The sequence below is a fragment of the Pseudoliparis swirei genome, chromosome 7 (genome assembly GCF_029220125.1).
Source record: "Pseudoliparis swirei isolate HS2019 ecotype Mariana Trench chromosome 7, NWPU_hadal_v1, whole genome shotgun sequence".
In the NCBI taxonomy this organism is placed as follows: Eukaryota; Metazoa; Chordata; class Actinopteri; order Perciformes; family Liparidae; genus Pseudoliparis; species Pseudoliparis swirei.
This window is the reverse complement of record NC_079394.1, coordinates 13858396-13881931: the sequence shown is the minus strand read 5'-3', so window position 1 is coordinate 13881931 and position 23536 is coordinate 13858396. Positions and strand designations below refer to the sequence as shown.

Genomic DNA, 23536 nt, shown 5'->3' with positions numbered 1-23536 from the left:
CATCTATTAGCGTTTTATTCAGAAATCAGGATACAGGTGGACAATCATTTGTGGACCCTTCTCCAGAGCTCTGACCGATGGCCTCGGCACCGGAGAAAAAGACCCCGACTTAGAGTCTGCGGCCATTTTAAATAGCCGAAAGGCACAGTTCTGATCCGTCAGGAGATAAGGGGGCGGTGTCTTCTCATTGGTTCTTGTTGCCAGCTCCCGCCTCTGCCGTCCCTTCATTGGATGTTGTGGCCAGCTCATGAATATATGTAAACTAGAAGGGGTGAAGGAGAGGACAGATGTGTTGATATAATGTCCCCTGTCTGGTAAGAAGACTTCCTTCGGGCCTTATCTCTTCAGGGATGGGGCCTGGATTCTCTCCGAAGGTCGTTCGCACACCGGGGGGGCTTCTTCCCACGTGTCAGTGTGTGCGTGTGAGGGGGATCGGTGAAGGGGGGGTCAGTGTGGAGAGACAGAAAGGGCTTAACTTGTCTAAGAAGGAGAATAATGGCCGCATCTGGACCCTCAGTTGTCTATGAGAGTATAGAGAGCTCTTTGTATGTGATCACCTCCGGAATCACCAAGTGTCACTGTTATCTTTCTTTAGATCAGTCAGGCACCAGAGTGCTCCGCTGGAGATTTTAACTTCCATTCAGTGTTTTCCATTTTACACATAATCTATATGCAAACAATACTAAGCTATGCTAAACTATAATATATATTCTTTAACATAACCTCACAGGACATGGCCTAACCTCACAGCCAGGACATGGCCTAACCTCACAGGACATGGCCTAACCTCACAGCCAGGACATGGCCTAACCTCACAGGACATGGTCTAACCTTACAGGACATGGTCTAACCTCACAGGACATGGTCTAACCTAAGACCCAGTTGAGAACCACTGCCCCAGACCAACATCCTGAAGAACAAGAGGAATGTCTGTCTGTCTCAGTCTCTCTCCCTCCCTCCCTGATTGTCCTCCCCCCCCCTCTTCCTCTCCTCCTCCTCCTCCTCCTCCCTCCCTCCCTCCCCTCCTCCTCCTGTCTGTCTGATTTCTCCACCACAGCGATGCGGAGGAACCACCGCGGAGTTTAAGGTTCAGAAGACATTGAAGCTCAGTCGACTCTATTTATTTGTACTTTAAGAGGAGCTCCTAGACCAGGTTTTCTTTTTGGATCCTGGACCCGGTTCTCCTCCTGGATCTAGACCCGGATATTAAGACTGGACACAAACACACGACTCAGTCTCGGCCGCCGTGCAGGATCTAATCGTGACGTTTGGATCTTGTTGGGCGTCTTTGAACGGGTTCTGGTAGCGGAGCGGTCTGGGTTTGAGTAGCGGGCCGGTCTGGATTCTGGTAGCGGACCGTTCTGGGTCCTTGATGCCCGGAGGCCTGGAGGAGGGCTCGGACTCCGGGGAAGTGAGAGGAGGTAGGTCTGCTTTTAGGGTCTTTGAGATCCACATCGATCATAAACCCGGACCGGGTGCCGGTCCCAGTCCTGGTACCGGTCCCGGTCCGGAGCCACATGTTTAGAGCCGAGAGGAAGCAGCTAGCTGAAGCTAACTGTTAGCCTCCATTGTCACAGCCCGCAGCAGCTAGCGATGCTAACCGGTTAGCTAGCTGTCAAACACTCAAATATTATCAACAAAACGGGATACATATTTAATATATTATCAGACGTTTGTGTCCTCGCTTCGTGTCCTCGTGGGCTGACGTATTATTGTTGTTGTTTTAGTGCGTTTTTAGACGCGGTGGCTTGTTGTCGTTCGTTAGCATGTTAGCATGTAGCATTAGCTTCTACCTGATGAAGGAATCTCAAAATGTCTCCTTCCTCGAGCTGCTCTTGTTATTATTAATATATTATTAATATTATTTATTCAGGTTATAATCATAATCATATTATTATGATTATTATATCATGTATACATCAGCTATAACTATAGCTATAACATTATACATATATATTTATAACGTGTCTTTAGTTTGAAGACAGTGATTTTAGTTTGTTAACTTAATAACCAGATTGACACGTTGTTTTATGTATTTTAATTTAATATATTAAAGTCTGACTTTAGAAAGTTTACACATGAGTGTAATTGCTTTAAAAAAATACTCCAACAAATTAAATAAATATATAACCATGTTTATTGAATTCCTGCTTGAAGCTCTACTGTCTTTATTATAATGTCTCTTTATTGTAATGTCTCTTTATTATTGCATGATTCAGCTGAGATGAAGAGGACGCACCTGTTGACTAGCAGAGCACTTAAAGGGCAGGTGATGTTTGTGTTGATGTTGTTGCAGAGAACAGAGTAGCTGAACAGGTATAAAGATAATAACTAGTGTTGATGTTTAGAACCAATCAGCTCATCGTGCATGTTGAAGTGTCCTTGAGCAAGGCACTGAGTTGCTCCTGGTCTTCACAGCAGCCCACTGACCTCAGAGGTTAAACGTTTCATTTATGTAACTATACGTCAGTTGGGAAAGTAATCAATGAATCCACCGTCTGCAGGAGCTTGTCTCTGTCTGATTGGACGCCGGCGAGCCGCCAGCCATGAACCCCCTAAACCAGATGAAGGCGGGACTGGGCAACAACCCACACAGGTACACACACACACGTAGCACACGCGCAGACACACACACACTTCCAGAGTGAATTGATCTTTTATCACAGTCTTGATCGTTTATATGACACTGACTGTGTGTGTGTGTGTGTTTGTGTGTGTGTGTGCAGTGAGGGCTCCTACACATATGACCCCTCCGGCTGGCAGCAGCCAACCAATCAGCCCACAGGATCCCTCTCCGTGGTAACCACCGTGTGGGGCGTGACCAATCCTTCGGCCAGCCAGGTATGACATCACCAATTAGGAAGTTCCATCACGTCGTCATGAGGTTGAAGTGTGTGTGTGACGAGTTTTCTATTTCCTGTGTGTCTCTCAGGGAATGGGTGGAGGGGTAATGGGGCCTGGGGCCAACCCGGGTGGGGGGCCCATGATGCAGGGCCCCGGGGGGCCGGGCATGGCCGGAGGCCACGGGGGCTACATGGGGCAGCAGGGCTACGGCGAGCCCAGCAAGGGCTACATGAACCAGGGCATGTACGGGCGCACGGGCGGGGGCTACGGAGGAGGGCCGGGGGGATACTCCAGCAGGTGGGGGTCTGGTCTCGGAGACTTGAGTCATTTCACTGCATCACGTTCTTGATAATTATATAAATTTTTCTGGTTACTGTTGAATTAACCAATTAGATTCTTATATCAAATTAAAGTAAAATATCATAATATTTTGAGACTCATTTTAGCAAAATTATTATTTAAAAAAAGAGTTGATTTACATTTTATTTTGAAAATCTAGATTGAAAAGTCCTCTCAGGATGTTCTATAACTAACATCTGATTTATTTAATATTATTGTCAGTTACCCGTCCAACGCCGGCGGTTCCAGAGGTTCGGCCGACTTCTCTCAGGCCGCGGCCGCTGCTGCCGTCGCTGCTGCCGCCGCCACGGCCACGGCAACCGCCACGGCAACCGTTGCTGCCATCCAGGAGAAGCAGAACCAGGACATGAACTATGGACAGGTGGGTTAGTGCGCCCTCTGCTGGAGACTGCAGGTGGTTGACCTGTTTCTAAACCTGCGTTCTGTTTGTCAGATGGGAGGGACGGCCTACAACAACCAGTTCATGGCCCATGCCGGCTCCCGTGGCCCCCCTGGCATGGGACCCGGGCCGGGACCTGCCAGGGGCCCTTCCTCAATGGGCCCAATGTATGGACCTGGGGGGGGGCCCCAGAGGCACCCACAGCACCCACAGCACCCACAGCACCAACAGCACCCACAGCACCAACAGCACCCACAACACCCAAACTACGGCCCCGGACCACAGCAGGGCCACTTGAGGCCCCCACAGGGCCTGAAACGGCCCTACAGCTCTGAGGTGAGTCTGTAGGGCCACGTGGACCAGGTCCACATTGAAACGGCTTTAAATGGTTCCTCTTTTCACGTTCTCCTCTTCCTCCTCTTCCTCAGTCCTTCCCAGGGATGCCTCAGCAGTACAGTGTTCAGGTCGGTCCCAGCGTGAGCGTGATGTCGGGTCCCGGTGGTGCCGGCGGTTCAATTCCAGGTTCGGGTGGCGGCGGTCACGGGGGTCATGGCCCGTACTCCAGCCCCAACATGCAGTACCACCCAGGTACCATACATTAATTATTCATGAGTTATGATTCGCTCTCACACGAGATGCGAACATTTTTGCTGCTCCGATGCTGTGAAACAAATAAAACATAAAAAACAAACATGTTAAAATATACAAAAGTAGAAGTTTTGTCAGACGTTAGCTTAGCACAAAGACTGGAAGCAAAGGGGACTGTTAGCATCTCTCCTTTAAGGTGCAGGTCATCCGTGATTCAGGGTCTTTCCTGTCTGTTTACCTGTAGGTCCTGGCGGTCCAGGCCCCGCCCCCCAACGCTCTGGCTCCTCCCCCTCCTATCAGACCCATAAGATGTCCCTCCCACAGTACCCCCCCTCAGGACCTCCCAACTCGCAGTACTACAAGGTGAGAAGCGTTATGGGTGTTGTGTGTCTCCACAAAGCAGGTCAACATTAACCTGTGTTGATGTTGTTGACGCAGCAGGAGCAGTTTAACGGTCAGGGTGGAGGTCTAAACGCTATGACGACAGGAGGCACCGCTGGAGTCTACACCTCCTTTAACCAGCCGTCTGGGGTGAGACGAGATGTGTGTCGCCGTGTACTTGTACTCATGAAATACTTTCTAAAAAATATTATTACTATATTTAGTAACTATATATATTTATATATATATTTATTTATATTTGTATTTATTTATATATTTATATAAATATTGATATGTACATATATTTATATATAATTTATATATATCATTTTTATGTACTATAACAACATATGCTGTAATGAATAATAACAATAATAACATTTATCCCCCCCCCCCCCCTCAGCCGGGTCGAGGGTTGCCAGGTTACCCCTCCTCTCCGGGTAACCCTACCCCCCCCATCACCCCCAGCAGCTCCATGGCTCCGCCCTACATGTCGCCAGGCAACACTGACATCAAGCCGCCGCCCTCTTCCTTCCTGCCGGACGTCAAACCCAACGTGGCCGGCCTGCCGCCGCCCCCCCCTTCAGGTCCACACACACTTATGATAACAATCACACTGTGTGAGGTCACACTGTGCAGGTGTCTGACCTGTGGGGACTTCCTGTCAACAGGTAACCCGAGCGACGACCTGCGGCTGACCTTCCCTGTGCGTGACGGTGTGGTCCTAGAGCCCTTCAGATTAGAGCACAACCTGGCGGTCAGTAACCACGTCTTCCAGCTGAGAGACTCTGTCTACAAGACACTCATCATGAGGTACACACACACACACACACACACACACACACACACATATTCACTACTCACACATTCACAACTCACACATTCACTCACTCATCACTCACATGGAGTGTGTGTGTGTGTGTGTGTGTCAGACCGGACCTGGAGCTCCAGTTTAAGTGTTACCACCACGAGGATCGACAGATGAACACCAACTGGCCGGCCTCGGTGCAGGTCTGACTTCTTCTACCTCCTCTTCTTCTTCTTCTGTTGAGTCACTAACCTTTCCTGCTCCTCTTCCTCAGGTGAGTGTGAACGCGACCCCTCTGACCATCGAGCGAGGCGACAACAAGACGTCCCACAAGCCCTTGTACCTGAAGCAGGTGTGCCAGCCGGGCAGGAACACCATCCAGATCACCGTCACCGCCTGCTGCTGCGTGAGAACTCCCCTCCTCCCCTCCTCCTCTCATCCTCTCACCTGCTGGACGCTAACCGACCAGTGTGTCTCCCCCAGTCTCACTTGTTCGTGCTCCAGCTGGTCCACCGGCCGTCCGTCCGCTCGGTGCTTCAGGGTCTGATGAAGAAGAGGCTGCTGCCGGCCGAGCACTGCGTCACCAAGAGTGAGTGAGACCATCAATAGGCATCGATACCTCTGAGCCCATCAATAGTGTGTTAACCTGAACTCTCTCAGTCAAGAGGAACTTCAGCAGCGGTTCCATCCCCGCGACGCCCGGGCTGAACGGAGAGGACGGCGTGGAGCAGACCGCCATCCGGGTCTCACTGAAGTGTCCAATCACGTTCCGCCGCATCCAGCTGCCGGCCAGAGGTCACGACTGCAGACACATACAGGTCAGAGGTCACCACTGCAGACACATACAGGTCAGAGGTCACGACTGCAGACGCATACAGGTCAGAGGTCACCACTGCAGACACATACAGGTCAGAGGTCACCACTGCAGACACATACAGGTCAGAGGTCACCACTGCAGACACATACAGGTCAGAGGTCACGACTGCAGACACATACAGGTCAGAGGTCACGACTGCAGACGCATACAGGTCAGAGGTCACGACTGCAGACGCATACAGGTCAGAGGTCACGACTGCAGACACATACAGGTCAGAGGTCACGACTGCAGACGCATACAGGTCAGAGGTCACGACTGCAGACACATACAGGTCAGAGGTCACGACTGCAGACGCATACAGGTCAGAGGTCACGACTGCAGACACATACAGGTCAGAGGTCACGACTGCAGACATACAGGTCAGAGGTCACGACTGCAGACACATACAGGTCAGAGGTCACAACTGCAGACGCATACAGGTCAGAGGTCACCACTGCAGACGCATACAGGTCAGAGGTCACCACTGCAGACACATACAGGTCAGAGGTCACGACTGCAGACGCATACAGGTCAGAGGGCACCACTGCAGACGCATACAGGTCAGAGGTCACCACTGCAGACACATACAGGTCAGAGGTCACGACTGCAGATGCATACAGGTCAGAGGTCACCACTGCAGACGCATACAGGTCAGAGGTCACCACTGCAGACACATACAGGTCAGAGGGCACCACTGCAGACGCATACAGGTCAGAGGGCACCACTGCAGACGCATACAGGTCAGAGGTCACCACTGCAGACGCATACAGGTCAGAGGTCACGACTGCAGATGCATACAGGTCAGAGGTCATCACTGCAGATGCATACAGGTCAGAGGTCACGACTGCAGATGCATACAGGTCAGAGGGCACCACTGCAGACACATACAGGTCAGAGGTCACCACTGCAGACACATACAGGTCAGAGGTCACGACTGCAGATACATACAGGTCAGAGGTCACCACTGCAGACGCATACAGGTCAGAGGTCACGACTGCAGATGCATACAGGTCAGAGGGCACCACTGCAGACACATACAGGTCAGAGGTCACCACTGCAGACACATACAGGTCAGAGGTCATCACTGCAGACGCATACAGGTCAGAGGTTACGACTGCAGACGCATACAGGTCAGAGGTCATCACTGCAGACACATACAGGTCAGAGGTCACCACTGCAGACACATACAGGTCAGAGGTCATCACTGCAGACGCATACAGGTCAGAGGTTACGACTGCAGACGCATACAGGTCAGAGGTCACGACTGCAGACACATACAGGTCAGAGGTCACGACTGCAGACACATACAGGTCAGAGGTCACGACTGCAGACACATACAGGTCAGAGGTCACGACTGCAGATGCATACAGGTCAGAGGTCACCACTGCAGACACATACAGGTCAGAGGTCACGACTGCAGATGCATACAGGTCAGAGGTCATCACTGCAGACACATACAGGTCAGAGGTCACGACTGCAGATGCATACAGGTTAGAGGTCACGACTGCAGACACATACAGGTCAGAGGTCACCACTGCATACACATACAGGTCAGAGGTCATCACTGCAGACACATACAGGTCAGAGGTCACGACTGCAGATGCATACAGGTCAGAGGTCACGACTGCAAACACATACAGGTCAGAGGTCACGACTGCAGACACATACAGGTCAGAGGTCACGACTGCTGATGCATACAGGTCAGAGGTCACCACTGCAGACACATACAGGTCAGAGGTCACGACTGCAGATGCATACAGGTCAGAGGTCATCACTGCAGACACATACAGGTCAGAGGTCACGACTGCAGATGCATACAGGTTAGAGGTCACGACTGCAGACACATACAGGTCAGAGGTCACCACTGCAGACACATACAGGTCAGAGGTCACGACTGCAGATGCATACAGGTCAGAGGGCACCACTGCAGACGCATACAGGTCAGAGGTCATCACTGCAGACACATACAGGTCAGAGGTCACGACTGCAGACACATACAGGTCAGAGGTCACCACTGCAGACGCATACAGGTCAGAGGGCACCACTGTATGCATCTGCATGCATCTGCAGCACGGTGGCGCAGTGGTTAGCACTGTCGCCTCACAGCAAGAAGGCCCTGGGTTCAATCCGCCTGGTCCTTTCTGTGGAGTTTGCATGTTCTCCTCGTGGTTACTCCGGTTTCCCCACCATCATAAATACATGCACCGCAGCCTCACCACGGTTCGTATGGATGTGAATGAGTGTTGGTGGTGGTCGGAGGGGCCGTAGGCGCTGATTGGCTGCCACGCTTCCGTCAGTCTGCCCCAGGGCAGCTGTGACTACTGATGTAGCTTACCACCACCGGGATGACTGTGTGTGACTACTGGACTCTGTAAAGCGACTTCGGGATGTCGGCATGCCTTGAGAAGCGCTATATAAAATAAATGATTATTATTATTATTATTACTGCAGACACATACAGGTCAGAGGTCACGACTGCAGACACATACAGGTCAGAGGTCACCACTGCAGACACATACAGGTCAGAGGTCATCACTGCAGACACATACAGGTCAGAGGTCACGACTGCAGATGCATACAGGTCAGAGGGCACCACTGCAGACACATACAGGTCAGAGGTCACGACTGCAGACACATACAGGTCAGAGGTCACGACTGCAGACACATACAGGTCAGAGGGCACCACTGCAGACACATACAGGTCAGAGGGCACCACTGCAGACGCATACAGGTCAGAGGTCACGACTGCAGACGCATACAGGTCAGAGGTCACCACTGCAGACGCATACAGGTCAGAGGTCACGACTGCAGACACATACAGGTCAGAGGTCACGACTGCAGACACATACAGGTCAGAGGTCACGACTGCAGATGCATACAGGTCAGAGGGCACCACTGCAGGTACATACAGGTCAGAGGGCACCACTGCAGACGCATACAGGTCAGAGGTCACGACTGCAGACGCATACAGGTCAGAGGTCACGACTGCAGACGCATACAGGTCAGAGGTCACGACTGCAGACACATACAGGTCAGAGGGCACCACTTCAGACGCATACAGGTCAGAGGTCACGACTGCAGCGGTTCTCCTGTTGTATTTCTCCATGAGTTGTGTATGTGGTAACAACACTGATCTGTCTGCAGTGTTTTGATCTGGAGTCGTACCTGCAGCTGAACTGTGAGAGAGGAACCTGGAGATGTCCTGTTTGCAAGTACGTCTCAATTCATCATTTATTCAATTATGAAACCTGTTTATACACATTACTATAATGTGTGTGTGTGTGTGTGTGTGTGTGTGTGTGTGTGTGTGTGTGTGTGTGTGTGTGTGTGTGTGTGTGTGTGTGTGTGTGTGTGTGTGTGTGTGTGTGTGTGTGTGTGTGTGTGTGTGTAGTAAAACAGCCCTGTTAGAAGGTCTGGAGGTGGATCAATACATGCTCGGGATCCTCATCTACGTTCAGAAGTAAGAAACGTGTCTGTTTTATTTTGAAGATGTGTTTCCTGCTGCAGAGTGAACACAAGACTTTAACCCTAACTTTACCCCTCTAACTTTACCCTCTAACTTTACCCCTTACTTTACCTCTAACTTTACCCCTCTAACTTTACCCCTAACTTTACCCTCTAACTTTACCCCCTAACTTTACCCCCCTAACTTTACCCTCTAACTTTACCCCTCTAACTTTACCTCTAACTTTACCCTCTAACTTTACCCCCCTAACTTTACCCCTCTTACTTTACCCTCTAACTTTACCCCTCTAACTTTACCTCTAACTTTACCCCCCTAACTTTACCCCCCTAACTTTACCCCCCTAACTTTACCCCTCTAACTTTACCCCTCTTACTTTACCCCCTAACTTTACCTCTAACTTTACCCCCTAACTTTACCCCCCTAACTTTACCCCCCTAACTTTACCCCTCTAACTTTACCCCTCTTACTTTACCCCCTAACTTTACCTCTAACTTTACCCCCCTAACTTTACCCTCTAACTTTACCCTCTAACTTTACCCTCTAACTTTACCCCTCTAACTTTACCCCCTAACTTTACCTCTAACTTTACCCCTCTAGCTTTACCTCTAACTTTACCTCTAACTTTACCCCTCTAACTTTACCCCTCTAACTTTACCCCCTAACTTTACCCCTAACTTTACACCCTCACTTTACCCCCTAGCTCCGAGTACGAGGAGATCACCATCGACCCGGTGTGCAGCTGGAAGCCGGTCCCAGTGAAGCCGGACCTGCATGTGAAGGAGGACCCGGACGGCCCGGTGCTAAAGCGCTGCCGGACACTCAGCCCGAGTCACATGGTGCTGCCCAGCGTCATGGAGATGATCGCCTCACTAGGCCCCACCCCCTCGTCCCCCATGCCCTACCCCCCCCTCCCTGCAGGGGGCAGCGGGGGGGGTAGCACAGTGGACTACCCGGGCCCAGGTACCCCATCCTCCTGGTCCACAAGCTACCCATCAATAATCAATAATCACATGATCCCAACTGTGTGTGTGTCTGTGTCTATGTGTGTGTGTCCTCAGCTCCGTCCTATCCCAGTCAACATGGGTTCCCAGACTTCTCTGGTCCTGGGACTCCTGGCATTGGGGGGGACTTCTCCTCTCCCGGCCCCCCCCCCCTCTCCTATCAGTCCGAGCTCTCCAGTGCCCTCCTCACCCCCGACAAGCCCCCCCCTCACCCGCTGGCCGGACAGGTAGGCCTTCATCTTCATCCTAATCATGTTTAGGATTATTATGCTTCTTACCGTTCACTCAGTTCACCTCCTCTCTCCTGCTTCTCCTTGTCTCCCTATTTACCTTCCTCCATCTCCTCGATTCCTTTCCTCTCCTCTCCTGTCTCTTTTCTCCCTTCCTCCCCTCCTCTCAGATGTCGGGCCGTTTGGACTCCACTTCCCATGGTGCACCTCTCTCCCAGCAGCATTCGCAGGGTCTCCACGGCAGCATGATGATGCAGCGTAGCAACCAGAACCCCCGTCGCCAAGGCGACGGCTCCTTCGGTCTCGGGGCGACGGAACCTGAACCGTCTCTGGACGTGAGATTATATTTTATATATATATTATTATTATTACCACTAACATATGTAACACTTTTACTGTGGTGTTACTACTAAATCGTATTTAAATATTTTTATCACATATTCAACTATTGATATAGTATATTTAAACGAATTTAAATATTTATATAATATATCTAAACGTATGTAACTATATATAATATATTCAAATGTATTTAAATATTTATATAATATATTTAAATGTATTTAAATATATATAATATATTTAGATGTATTTCAATATATATATAATATATTTAAACGTATTTAACTATTTATATCATATATTTAATTTAATATATTTTAACATATTTAACTATTTATTTAATATATTTACACGGATTAAACTATTTATATAATATATTTACACGTATTAAACATATAATATATTTAAATGTATTTAAATATTTAGATAATATATTTCGATGTATTTAAATATGTATATAATATATAGAGATCAGCGCCTGCTTCCGTTTGTTGACAGGGAGTAGTGTTTCATGTCTCGCCTGTTTGTTCGTTTGTTTGTTTGTTTGTTGAGAAGTTGCTTCCGGAGTTGACCAACCCCGACGAGTTGCTGTCGTACCTCGGACCTCCGGACCTCCCGAACAACAACAACAACGACGACCTGCTGTCGCTGTTTGAGAACAACTGACACACACACACACACACACAGGCCATTACTGTAAGATATGAACTTGTCTCCTCACAGCCTCACAGGACCTTTGGAGCAGAGGACTCTTGTTTTATTGTTGTTTTTTACCCCTCTGATACGCCTCGCCTCGCCCACAGGAAGTCCTCGTCAACGTTCAGCAGACCAAGAGGACGCTGGGATCTGTAGTTTAGAGTGTGAGAGGTTTTTAAATGTGAAGCTTTAAAGATAAACAGGAAGTGTCCCGTTGACACTCAGCCGCTGACGTTATTATTGTTGGTGTTGTTGTTTTACTCTTCACACGTGAGATTATGTGTCATAATGTTGGATATCTTCACTGTTTTGATGTGTCCATCGATCATCCAATCAGCTTGTTTCCCTCTCATGAGTCTCTCTGCTGCAGAGATGGGAGGACCTATCAGAGACCACGTCCTCCTGTCTCTGACCAATCAGAGACCACAGATGTCTTTGTGAAGTTTAGTCCCTGTTCTTCTTCTGTGTGAAAATGGTTCACAGAGATCAGATGAGTGTCTCCTACTTCTACTTCTATTATTTCTTTTTCTACTACTTTTTCTACTTCTTCTTTTACCTCTTCTTCTTCTTCTTCTACTACTTCTAGTTTTCTCTGGAGACATTAAACCTAAAATAAACTATTTCTCTTTGATCTTCTGCTTAATAATAAACATAGTTTGAGTTGCATAAAGAAGTCAGTGAGCCTCAGAACTGGTCTTAGTCACATGTAAACATCAGGTCTGGTCCCAGGATCCTGATCCGGTCTAATAGAAACCTGGATCCTGATCAGGTCTCTTATCAATACGGTGGACGGTCCTGTTACGTGATCAATAAGCAGGTTTCTCTGGATGATCAATAATCTGTTGTCAACTGCGTTTAAACTGAAGTCTCCTCTCCTTGTCTCCTCTCCTTGCTTCCTTCCCTCCTTGAGTTTATTAACAAACATGTTTATATGAATAGAAATGAGGCGGCTGAGTGTAAATGGGTCCATTAAATGACTTAAATCTGTATTTTATCAGATAAGAGACCCTCCCCCGACCCCCCCCCCCCCCTCTCGTGGTTCTGCTCCAGTGAGCCCAGTGGCTTCTGGGTGTATATCTGTACATGATCACACTGTTTGATTCGGTTCCGATGATGATGATGATGATGAAAGCCTTTGTAATTTAATAAACACACTGGAAAGACACACAGTTCATGATGTCACGTTATGTTCAATATCAGTTATTGATCCCCTACAGTAAGCTGAGCTGTGATCAGATGATCAGATGAACCCATCAATAAAGTATGAAGATCAGATGAAGCTCCAACACACGGGCAACTCGTCTTGGTGTCATTTAACAATAAAATATAAACATGTTATTAAAGTATCAATACAGAAAAGTAGTGTAACTATCAGTAATCGTTCATAGAAGTGATTGTAGATGGTGTGTGTGCGTGTGCGCGTGTGTGTGGAAACTAAACTTGCATTGAACCCGACGGGCCGCACCCTTACCGCGTGACCGCGCACCCACATTCTCCGCTTGACAACGGGAACGCGCGCCGACTGCGGGACTTGACTCTAACCCTACGCGTGCGCAGCACGTATTGGACACCCGAGTTGTCCCCAGTTGTGCAGGGGGGCGCGCGCGCTGTTCGCGTTTTTAGAACAAGGACAGGGAAAAGAGGGCGGTGTTACAGGGGAAAAGCCCTGGAGAAACCGGACCCCCACCAGCGGCCCACACAGCTGAATTAATCAAGCCCACCTTCTAAAAGGGTCCGTTCAGCTACAGCCCAGCCAAAAGAGGCGGGTTCACCCGTTCTGGCTGCTGATTGGCCTGAACAGGTGGCAATCACATACTTCAGCACTACCAATTGGCTCGCGTAGATTTCAAACCGCCCATCGGGGTGTTATATAAAATTAAACCTAACGGTACCATCTTTCTTCGGATCCTTCTAGCCAGCCGCGCCTCCGCTCCTGAAAACCCCTTTCAGTCCTCTAGCTCCGGTTCAACTAGCTGAAATGTCCAGACCACGAGTCTTCTTCGACGTCGCCTCCGACGGCACCCCGATGGGCCGGGTGGTGATGGAGGTAACCGTCTCCGCCCTACAGCTCGTTATCTGCGTTCAGGTTCCGCTAACCGTCTTTGTTTTTCTGATCATGAAGCCCCTGTGTGCTGAGGACGGCCCGTGTGTTCCCCGCCGCTCCCCCCTAACGGGTGCGCACGGGTGGACCCGCAGCCGACCTGTCACGAGCTCATTTGCCTTGAATGGACCATGTGCACGTGCGTGTATGTTGCTCGAGTGACCGTGTAATGGATGATCACGTTCCCGCTTTATTCTGTCATATCTATCATGGCGTTTATGTGGATGATAAAGACACTATACTGTGTATAATCTGACTGATATGGTAACGTTTGACTACCGGCTCGTGCATGTCCAACTAACGGTGGGGTCAAGCTGGAGGCACGCGGGCCATATTTGAGCCGCCGGCTATCAAGCTTAGTTAAAGCTAATGGATCGTTCACTCTGCTCTTTGTTTCGTTTCGCGGCCTTTTCACAAGTCCGGAGAACCTACTTCAACCCACTGGCGTATTTTTTTATATTTTTAAATTAGTCGATAGATGTTTGAAATATTATAGTTATACATATGTATTACATTGTACTCATTTTGGTTTCATTCTGATGTAAAATATGCAAGTCTGCCGCAGAAGCGAACTGCGCCGCCTCCTGTCTGCGCACGCAGTTCTGGAAAGTTCCACGGGGGGAGGGGCTCACCGCATGATATGGGGGGGGAGGGAGAATATTTTAGAAAGGACCTGCGACTCTTATACAAATAAATAATACTTTAAACTGTAATACTCTTGTTCCCACAATGAAGAATGACCGATACCTATAACCGGTCTTTGGTTACAGTGACGTCACGTGGGTTATATATATCCTTTTACGGGGAGCAAACTGCTGCCATTTTGTGCCTATTGCAGCGTAGCCCCGTCATGCGCGTTCCCGACGGACCTGTGAACCCGCTCCAGCTTCACTAGTGTTAACGTCTCTTTTCTGCTGGTGTTGAATGTAATTTGAGCCTCGAGATGAGGCTCTTGCATTATGGAGGTCTGGTTTCTGATGCTGCTGTGAGATCAGCCTTGCCCCCCCTGCTGTGCTGATATTCAATGTGTAATTGCTCTTCAAATGAGTATGAAGCTTGTCTTGTGTAACTAGAGTGACCAAGATGTTGCCACACAGAACAAAGTGCACTCTGGGTTTTGGCTCTTTTCCCCGACCTTTGACCCCGGCTCTTTCCCCTGCAGCTCCGCGACGACGTGGTGCCAAAGACCGCCGAGAACTTCCGTGCCCTGTGCACCCACGACAAGGGCTTCGGCTACAAAGGCTCCAGCTTCCACCGCATCATCCCCAAGTTCATGTGCCAGGTGAGGCGGCTATGACAGCTCAGGCCCCCTTGGTTTCCTGGATGCTCGTGTTGAGGCCTGCATGTGTGCGTGGATTTAATGTTTGTGTGCGTGTGCAGGGCGGTGACTTCACCAACCACAATGGAACCGGTGGAAAGTCCATCTACGGCAACAAGTTCGCCGACGAGAACTTCACCCTGAATCACACCGTCCCCGGCACCCTGTCCATGGCCAATGCTGGGCCCAACACCAACGGGTCCCAGTTCTTCATCTGCACAGACAAGACCCCATGGTAAGGGTCCTTGCTGAGCTGTGGTCCAGGCTGGATCTGCAATGTTCTCTCGATGATGATGATGATTTTGTTGTTGTTGCAGGCTGGATGGGAAGCATGTGGTGTTCGGCACCGTGGTGGAGGGGCTTGAAGTGGTGAGGAAGATGGAGTCCACTGGCAGCCAGAGCGGCAAAACCTCAGCCAAGATCACCATCGCCGACTGCGGTCAGCTCTGAGCGCCAGCGCTTAACCTCTGTAGCCACGCCCCCTAGGCTCTGCCCCTTCTGCCATTCAACATTCCTTATAGATGGCGTTTCAACCCCCCCCCCCCCACACCTACCTTTTTATTCCCTTATTGAAATAATGTTGCTGCATTTTGTGACTTTTTTCTTTCAGAAGTTTCTTTTGCATGAGTGGGTTTGTTTCACAATGTCCCAACAGTGTTTTATTTTTTAAGTCCAAAAAAAAGAATAACAAGATAAAATAAAACAGAAAAGTTGCCTTGACAATTGAAACATTTGTTTTCGTTTTTCTTTTGCTGAGATGGAGTTTGTAGCTGTTAAACAAACACGTTTCATCTGAACTACATCTTTAAGTGTCAACAGATACATGGAGGATTAATAAATCAGCAGATAAAACAACATGGAGCCTCTTCACTTCAACAATCGGATGCATTTCTTTTACATTATATAGCTGTGAAGCAGTCTGGTCTAATGTTGCATTTTTACTAGCTTTGTTGAATAGGGCAGTATAAATAATATATAATATATTCTTATTAAACATTTTAACAATAACAGTCACACTCTCTTTTTAATGTTCGACCGACTTTTATTAACGACAATAAGAATGTTGACTAATTTAACTTGAGATTAAAGTTCATCTCACAAATTATATTTAAATAAAGAGTTCATAAAAAGCGCATTAGCAGCTCCGCTCCACAGTTTGCTTTTTCTTCCCAGAATGCCTTGTATTCCTCTGGCCCCGCCCCATGCGGGGCTGACACACCCCCTGTCCTTTGGCTCTCCCTGGCTCCGCCCCCCTGTCGGCGGCGCAGGACAGCCCAGCGTCGCACTCGCAGCGGCCGAGTTTCCTCCGCAGTTTACCGGAGCTGCGCAGCAGGCAGGCCTCGCCCTCCACCGGGATCCGCTGGCAGCGCTTCCCGGTCAGGTACCGGACGCAGCACAGACCGGAAGCGCAGTCAACGGACCGGACGCAGCTGGACATTTCTGGAGCTGGAAAGAAACTGGATTACACCTGAACGCACCCTTTACTGCAGGAAGAGTACTAATACACACTGGAAATACTACAGTACACGTATAAGTCCTGCATTCAAAACCTCCCTGCAGGAGAAGTACAACATGTACCTCTGAGATTCAGTAAAAAGTACAATATTGTGTACTTCTAAAACCCAGTGCATTATGGGATTCGTATTTGTCTTCCAATCACTCACCTTTGGTCCTGTTGAAGATGTCTCTGTCCGCCTGTCTGTCCGCCTGTCTGTCCGCCTGTCTGTCCGCCTGTCTGTCCACCTGTCTGTCCACCTGTCTGTCCTGTGAGAACGGTCTCCTCTGAGCTCGGTTGCTGCAGCCTCCCACCTGCTGGATCAAAACATGACGACATGACGCATTTTTTAATAGTCTCTCAAGATCAATACATCAATAAGTCAATCAACTGGCAACTACTCTCACCGTTGGTAGGTAACAGTCGAGTGTAGAGCATTTTTTCGTCTCCGTGCGGCGGCGTACGGGACGCTCCACCCTGTCGCCATGGATACGATCCTGATGGACAGGTCAGAGTGATGTCACAGTCACATAAAATACATTATAATGAAAGTACTACATGAAGTACTCTCACACTATGCAGTAGAAGTTTAATAAAGTATATATCTATCATATCTATCTATCTAAAGGTACTACATGAAGTACTCTTACCGGCAGCCCGCCTTTCTGCTGCGAGGTCTCTTTGGAGGACCGGATGGTGTTGCGGTCCAGATCCAGACCCAGACCCAGACCCCAGACCAGAGATACACACAGGACGCTTCTCCACATGGTCCGATCAATGGATCAATGGATGTACCGGTCAGTCCTCTATCAGCCGTCTGGATGTTCCTCTCCTCGTTCTCGTAGCTCTAGTCCAGTTATTGATCTGTATGGATGGTTGGAGGTCTTGAGGAACCGGCTGCTGGTCTCTTCAGGTGGTTCTGACCTCTCGCTCGTCTCTTCAGGTGGTTCTGACCTCTCGCTCGTCTGTTCAGGTGGTTCTGACCCTCTCTCTCGTCTGTGTCCTCCCTCGGGTGCGTTTGTTTTTTATACCATCCCCTCCGTTCTGATCCGATCCGTCCCTCTGAAGTTTTAAAGGTGCGTTTGAAGCTCGACCGCATCAGTCGTTGGAGACTTCCTTCCTGGAAGCCTGCAGGCGGCCTCAGGTGAGGGCGGGCCTTTGATACGTGACACCGCAGAAACCACAGAGAGAAGAAAACACACCTGGAGCCAGCAGGGAGGTGAGTGTGTGTGTGGTTTGACTTAATGTCGCATAAAGACTCATTAGAGCGGGCGGATGCCCGAGTGTTTACAGGTGATTAAGTCCCAGGGGACTCCCAATGGAGGTGTGTGTGTGTGTGACGGACAGGTGTGTGTGACAGACAAGTGAGTGTGACGGACAGATGTGTGTGTGTGTGACGGACAGGTGAGTGTGTGTGTGACGGACAGGTGAGTGTGTGTGTGACGGACAGATGTGTGTGTGTGTGACGGACAGGTGAGTGTGTGTGTGACGGACAGGTGAGTGTGTGTGTGACGGACAGGTGAGTGTGTGTGTGACGGACAGATGTGTGTGTGTGTGACGGACAGGTGAGTGTGTGTGACAGACAAGTGAGTGTGACGGACAGATGTGTGTGTGTGTGTGACGGACAGGTGAGTGTGTGTGTGACGGACAGGTGAGTGTGTGTGTGACGGACAGGTGTATTTGTGTAAGATGACAAGTCCACAAGACCACAAGACCACAAGACAACAAGACAACAAGACCACAAGACCACAAGACCACAAGACAACAAGACCACAAGACCACAAGACCACAACAAGACCACAAGACCACAAGACAACAAGACTACAAGACAACAAGACCACAACAAGACAACAAGACCACAAGACAACAAGACCACAAGACCACAACAAGACAACAAGACCACAAGACCACAACAAGAGAACAAGACAACAAGACAACAAGACCACAAGACAAAAAGACAACAACAAGACAACAAGACAAAAAGACAACAAGACCACAAGACAACAAGACCACAAGACCACAAGACAACAAGACCACAATATCACAAGACAACAAGACAACAAGACCACAAGACAACAAGACAACAAGACCACAAGACAACAAGACCACAAGACCACAAGACAACAAGACAACAAGACCACAACAAGACCACAAGACAACAAGACAACAAGACCACAAGACCACAAGACCACAACAAGACAACAAGACCACAACAAGACCACAAGACAACAAGACAACACAACCTCAAGACCACAAGACAACACAACCTCAAGACCACAAGACCACAACAAGACCACAAGACAACAAGACAACACAACCTCAAGACCACAAGACAACACAACCTCAAGACCACAAGACAACACAACCTCAAGACCACAAGACCACAACAAGACCACAAGACAACAAGACAACACAACCTCAAGACCACAAGACAACACAACCTCAAGACCACAAGACAACAAGACAACAAGACCACAAGACAACAAGACAACAAGACCACAAGACCACAAGACAACAAGACAACAAGACCACAAGACCACAACAAGACAACAAGATCACAAGACAACAAGACAACAAGATCACAAGACCACAAGACAACAAGACCACAAGACCACAACAAGACCACAAGACCACAACAAGACAACAAGACCACAAGACAACACAACCTCAAGACCACAAGACAACACAACCTCAAGACCACAAGACAACAAGACCACAACAAGACCACAAGACCACAACAAGACCACAACAAGACCACAAGACAACAAGACCACAACAAGACAACAAGACCACAAGACCACAAGACAACAAGACAACACAACCTCAAGACCACAAGACAACACAACCTCAAGACCACAAGACAACAAGACAACAAGACCACAACAAGACCACAACAAGACCACAAGACAACAAGACCACAACAAGACCACAAGACAACAAGACCACAACAAGACCACAAGACAACAAGACCACAACAAGACAACAAGACCACAAGACCACAACAAGACCACAAGACAACACAACCTCAAGACCACAAGACCACAAGACAACAAGACAACACAACCTCAAGACCACAAAACAACACAACCTCAAGACAACAAGACCACAAGACAACAAGACAAGAAGACCAAAAGTCCAATAGAGCTGCACCAGAACATGTTCATCATCTTGAGTATTTGGACGAGGAGACGGTTCAATACATCAGAGGTAATTGTGTCTGCTTATACGTGAAGTGACTTCATGTGTTCAGACACACACACACACACACACACACACACACACACAGAGTATACAGACCTGTGTGATAAGATTTGAACCTTCTCTCCTTGACGCCCCTCGGTGAGGTATACAGTCTCGTCTCCAGCTGAAGGAGCCACAATGAGAGCATCACTCGTCCAGGTAGGAGCCAGCTGTCTATCATCACATCTCTGAAATGATTATTTACATCTTACTCATTTCATCTTCATACAATTTAAATATAATATGCTTCAAAAAAAACGAGTGAGTTCATTTGACTCTGTTTTACTTGACTGGATTATTATTTGGCTTTAATGTTTTTATTTATTTTTAAACTAAATAGTTTAGATTTAGTGGAACTTTTTCTTATATTGTAGTTTTTTTTAATGTCTTAGTTGTTTTGTCTGTTAACATGTATACATATATTATACATATTTAATTGTTCTTATAATATTTTTAAGTTAGTTAATTATTTGATAAATCTTCTTCCCAGTGTGAATTTGTAGATGATGTTTATATATCATTGAATTATTACAGTTTTTTTCGTTTGCTAAACGACAGCGGGCACAACTGGAGTCACATGTGCAAAACTCTAACCACAGTCTGCACAGCAGCAGTTCATGTGGACCAAACTCTAGTTTGTTTTTCATTGCTTGAACACAGTTTTCGAATCTCTACACACTTATCCCATGACTTTAACCACAACCTGCACAACACTGTGGATCTACAGCACTTTGTTCAAATGCTAACACACTGCTGTCAAAACTGTGAACCATGCACACATTCAAAACGGAATAGAGTTCAGCCTGGTGCCTTTCAAACACTGCTGATTGCAATTTCAGCTGAAAGGCTAAGCAGGTGTCTTGTTTTAGACTTGTTAGTGAACACACACACATATATATATATATTACAGTATATATAGGTAGAGCTCAGAAAGACTCATTTTGGAAATGGAACAAGGAAGACGGGTTAGTGGAGGGAGAAGGGTGGCAGGGAGAGGGGGATGCGTGGAGGAAGACAAAGAGCTGTTATTCCAGATGAAATAAGGGCTCCACTTATAGACCATGTCGTGAACCATGGTCTCTCATTGAGAGAGGCAGGTTGAGGGTGCAACCCATCTGCAAAAATCCACAGTGGCATCTGTAATGCGAATTTTCCATCATACAAACAGGTGAGAGTTACATCCTTACAGTAAATGAAAACATTACATTAATCTATTTTGTATTGTAATTATAGAATATTTACACAGATATATATTACAGTAAGTTTGACTGTAAAATATATTTTTACAACAGGACCCAAAGGCTGCCCCCAACAGGGGGAAGAGGAAACATATTTTCAGATGCGCAGGAAAATGCTCTTGTTGACATGGTTGTTGTCAACAATGCAATAAAACTGTGGGAGATTAAAGATAGAGTGCTGGCTGATAATGATATATTTGAAAATGTTAATTCTGTCAGCACAACAACTATTGCTCGAGTCCTAAAGAAACACCAGGTTACAATGAAACAGTTATACACTGTACCGTTCGAGAGAAACAGTGAACGGGTAAAAGAGCAAAGATACCAATATGTCCAGGTAAGACGTCTGAGGTTACATACACAGCTAGAAAAAATATTTACAGTAAAAAAAACACTAGCATTTCTACAGTAAAACTGTGCACTTACTGTTTTTCAGAGAGTAATGGGGGTGGAAGCACTGGAAAGACCACATTCATTTGTATTTATCGATGAAGCTGGATTTAACCTTGCCAAAACACGGCACAGAGGAAGGAATGTTATAGGTCAAAGGGCCACTGTGGGGGTTCCAGGCCAAAGGGGGGGAAATATCACCATGTGTGCTGCAATGGCCAATGATGGTTTGCTCCTCAACACACCACTCATTGGCCCATACAACACAGAAAGGCTCATAGCTTTCCTAGAACAGCTCTATGCTCAGCTAGTGCCAGCAGAACAGGGGGAGCCAGGAAGAAACCCCCAAGTTGTTGTCATAGTTTGCGATAACGTTGCTTTTCACCACTCTGCAGCTGTCACAGATTGGTTTGCAGCACATCGCAGATTTATGGTTTTGTACCTGCCTGCATATTCACCTTCCTCAACCCAATAGAGGCGTTTATCTCTGCCTGGAGGTGGAAAGTGTTTGGTCACCACCCACATGACCAAATGTCTCTTTTGGAAGCCATGCGTGCCGGATGTGAGGACACAAGAGCAGGGGACTGCCAGGAATGGATAAGGCCCTCCAGAAGGTTCTTCCCCAGGTGCATGGCAAGAGAGAACATGAGATGTGATGTTGATGACAACATGTGGCCTGATGCTAGAGGCAGGATTAGCCCCTCAATTATTTGTTCGAATTACAGTATATACTTTTAGTTTCTACCTTTTTTTTCTCATTACTGTAATTCCGTAAATTACTACAGACTATTGAAGCAAACTGCTAATTTTCATTTACCTTAAAGAATTGTTATGTTCTAAAAAAAATAATAAATCATGTGAAAGAATGTCTCTCTTTTCTTTGAAGAAAATATTACTTTGTTTGAAGTCACTGAAATTGTTCAAACTGTAAAGATGAAAAGTTAGTATTTTCTGTATTGGTGTTTGATGCTCGTGTTTTTACTCTCAGTGTGCTCTGAGTGACAGTGTGGGGCGGCTTTAGCTCAGTGGGGTAAGAGGGCCGTCCTGCAACCGCAGGGTTGTGGGTTCGATCCCCGCTCTCCCCATTAGTTGCAAGTCGAAGTGTCCTTGAGCAAGGCACTGAACCCCCAGTTGCATCCCGGGCGCTTCACCGCAGCCCACTGCTCCTTAATAACTAAGGATGGGTTAAATGCAGAGAACTAATTTCCCCTTGGGGATTAATAAAAGTGTATATTCTATTCTATTCTCTCAGTGTGTTCTGAGTGACAGTGTGTGTTACCTCAGTGAGGGTTGTGCAGAGTGTTTGGCTGCACTGAGCGTGTTTTGAATCATGTGTTAAGAGTTGTGTTGCTTGGAATGAGTTTTGCAGGTGATGTGAACTGTTTAGCTCAGGTGACTGTTGGTAGTGCAGACTGTAGTTAGAGTTTTGCACATGTCACTGCAGTTGTGCCCACCGTCGTTTAGCAATTGAAAAAAACTGTAAATAACACATTTCTCTATTTCTTTTTTTATTTATTGATTCATTGTATATTTCTTCTATACATGTATTGATCTGTTTTTATTGTCCTTAATTGTTGACTTTCAGTCATTAATTACTACAGCAGATATCAAATGTCTAAATATTATTTGTGATGTTTTTATTTTATATATTTTAATACTGATTTCATATGTTTATTTAGGTTTTATTTAGATTTGTTTATGTTTAGTGTTCAGTTTAACAATATGACATATGTCTGCAGCTGATTGACAGATGGATGTGTATTGAATATATACATCTATATTTATATATACAGGACTGTCTCA

At 47.4% G+C, this 23536-nt stretch overlaps 3 protein-coding genes across 5 annotated transcripts; 2 read left to right on the top strand and 1 right to left on the bottom strand.

The window, feature by feature from the left end:
- Window positions 1–1038: 1038 nt before the first annotated feature.
- LOC130197125 (zinc finger MIZ domain-containing protein 2-like) lies at window positions 1039–13116 on the top strand. Of its 2 annotated transcripts, none has more exons than XM_056419640.1 (21): window positions 1039–1421; window positions 2505–2596; window positions 2727–2841; window positions 2933–3141; window positions 3406–3565; window positions 3638–3919; window positions 4012–4171; window positions 4416–4534; window positions 4613–4702; window positions 4956–5139; window positions 5224–5365; window positions 5485–5563; window positions 5635–5766; window positions 5844–5949; window positions 6021–6178; window positions 9361–9428; window positions 9608–9676; window positions 10383–10642; window positions 10741–10910; window positions 11084–11248; window positions 11811–13116. In XM_056419640.1, the coding sequence occupies exons 2-21, from the start codon at window positions 2547–2549 to the stop codon at window positions 11919–11921; spliced, it is 2829 nt and encodes a 942-aa protein (XP_056275615.1). In that variant the 5' UTR covers window positions 1039–1421; window positions 2505–2546; the 3' UTR covers window positions 11922–13116. The 2 variants fall into 2 exon arrangements, with proteins under 2 accessions (XP_056275615.1, XP_056275614.1); XM_056419639.1 differs by having other exon boundaries at window positions 1040–1421; window positions 4610–4702.
- Window positions 13117–13846: 730 nt separating this feature from the next.
- Window positions 13847–16099, top strand: ppiaa (peptidylprolyl isomerase Aa (cyclophilin A)). Its single transcript, XM_056419719.1, has 4 exons — window positions 13847–13998; window positions 15215–15334; window positions 15433–15605; window positions 15688–16099. Exons 1-4 carry the CDS (start codon window positions 13930–13932, stop codon window positions 15818–15820), a joined length of 495 nt encoding a protein of 164 aa, XP_056275694.1. The 5' UTR covers window positions 13847–13929; the 3' UTR covers window positions 15821–16099.
- On the bottom strand, window positions 16003–18055 carry LOC130197173 (dickkopf-related protein 4-like). Of its 2 annotated transcripts, none has more exons than XM_056419717.1 (4): window positions 17516–18055; window positions 17273–17362; window positions 17035–17182; window positions 16003–16816 (listed from the first exon to the last, which is right to left on the bottom strand). In XM_056419717.1, the coding sequence occupies exons 1-4, from the start codon at window positions 17630–17632 to the stop codon at window positions 16506–16508; spliced, it is 666 nt and encodes a 221-aa protein (XP_056275692.1). In that variant the 5' UTR covers window positions 17633–18055; the 3' UTR covers window positions 16003–16505. The 2 variants fall into 2 exon arrangements, with proteins under 2 accessions (XP_056275692.1, XP_056275693.1); XM_056419718.1 differs by having other exon boundaries at window positions 17035–17179.
- Between the last annotated feature and the right edge of the window lie 5481 nt (window positions 18056–23536).

Bases quoted from the DNA above. Each gene is read 5' to 3' on its own strand.
- LOC130197125 (XM_056419639.1), top strand. From the start codon at position 2,547: ATGAACCCCCTAAACCAGATGAAGGCGGGACTGGGCAACAACCCACAC. The intron at 3,920-4,011 runs GTGAGTCTGTAG...CCTCTTCCTCAG, and splicing joins AACGGCCCTACAGCTCTGAG to TCCTTCCCAGGGATGCCTCA. The intron at 4,535-4,609 runs GTGAGAAGCGTT...TTGTTGACGCAG, and splicing joins CCAACTCGCAGTACTACAAG to CAGGAGCAGTTTAACGGTCA.
- ppiaa (XM_056419719.1), top strand. From the start codon at position 13,930: ATGTCCAGACCACGAGTCTTCTTCGACGTCGCCTCCGACGGCACCCCG. The intron at 13,999-15,214 runs GTAACCGTCTCC...TTTCCCCTGCAG, and splicing joins TGGGCCGGGTGGTGATGGAG to CTCCGCGACGACGTGGTGCC. The intron at 15,606-15,687 runs GTAAGGGTCCTT...TTGTTGTTGCAG, and splicing joins TGCACAGACAAGACCCCATG to GCTGGATGGGAAGCATGTGG.
- LOC130197173 (XM_056419717.1), bottom strand. From the start codon at position 17,632: ATGTGGAGAAGCGTCCTGTGTGTATCTCTGGTCTGGGGTCTGGGTCTG. The intron at 17,363-17,515 runs GTAAGAGTACTT...CCTGTCCATCAG, and splicing joins AGCAGAAAGGCGGGCTGCCG to GATCGTATCCATGGCGACAG. The intron at 16,817-17,034 runs GTGAGTGATTGG...GTTTCTTTCCAG, and splicing joins CATCTTCAACAGGACCAAAG to CTCCAGAAATGTCCAGCTGC.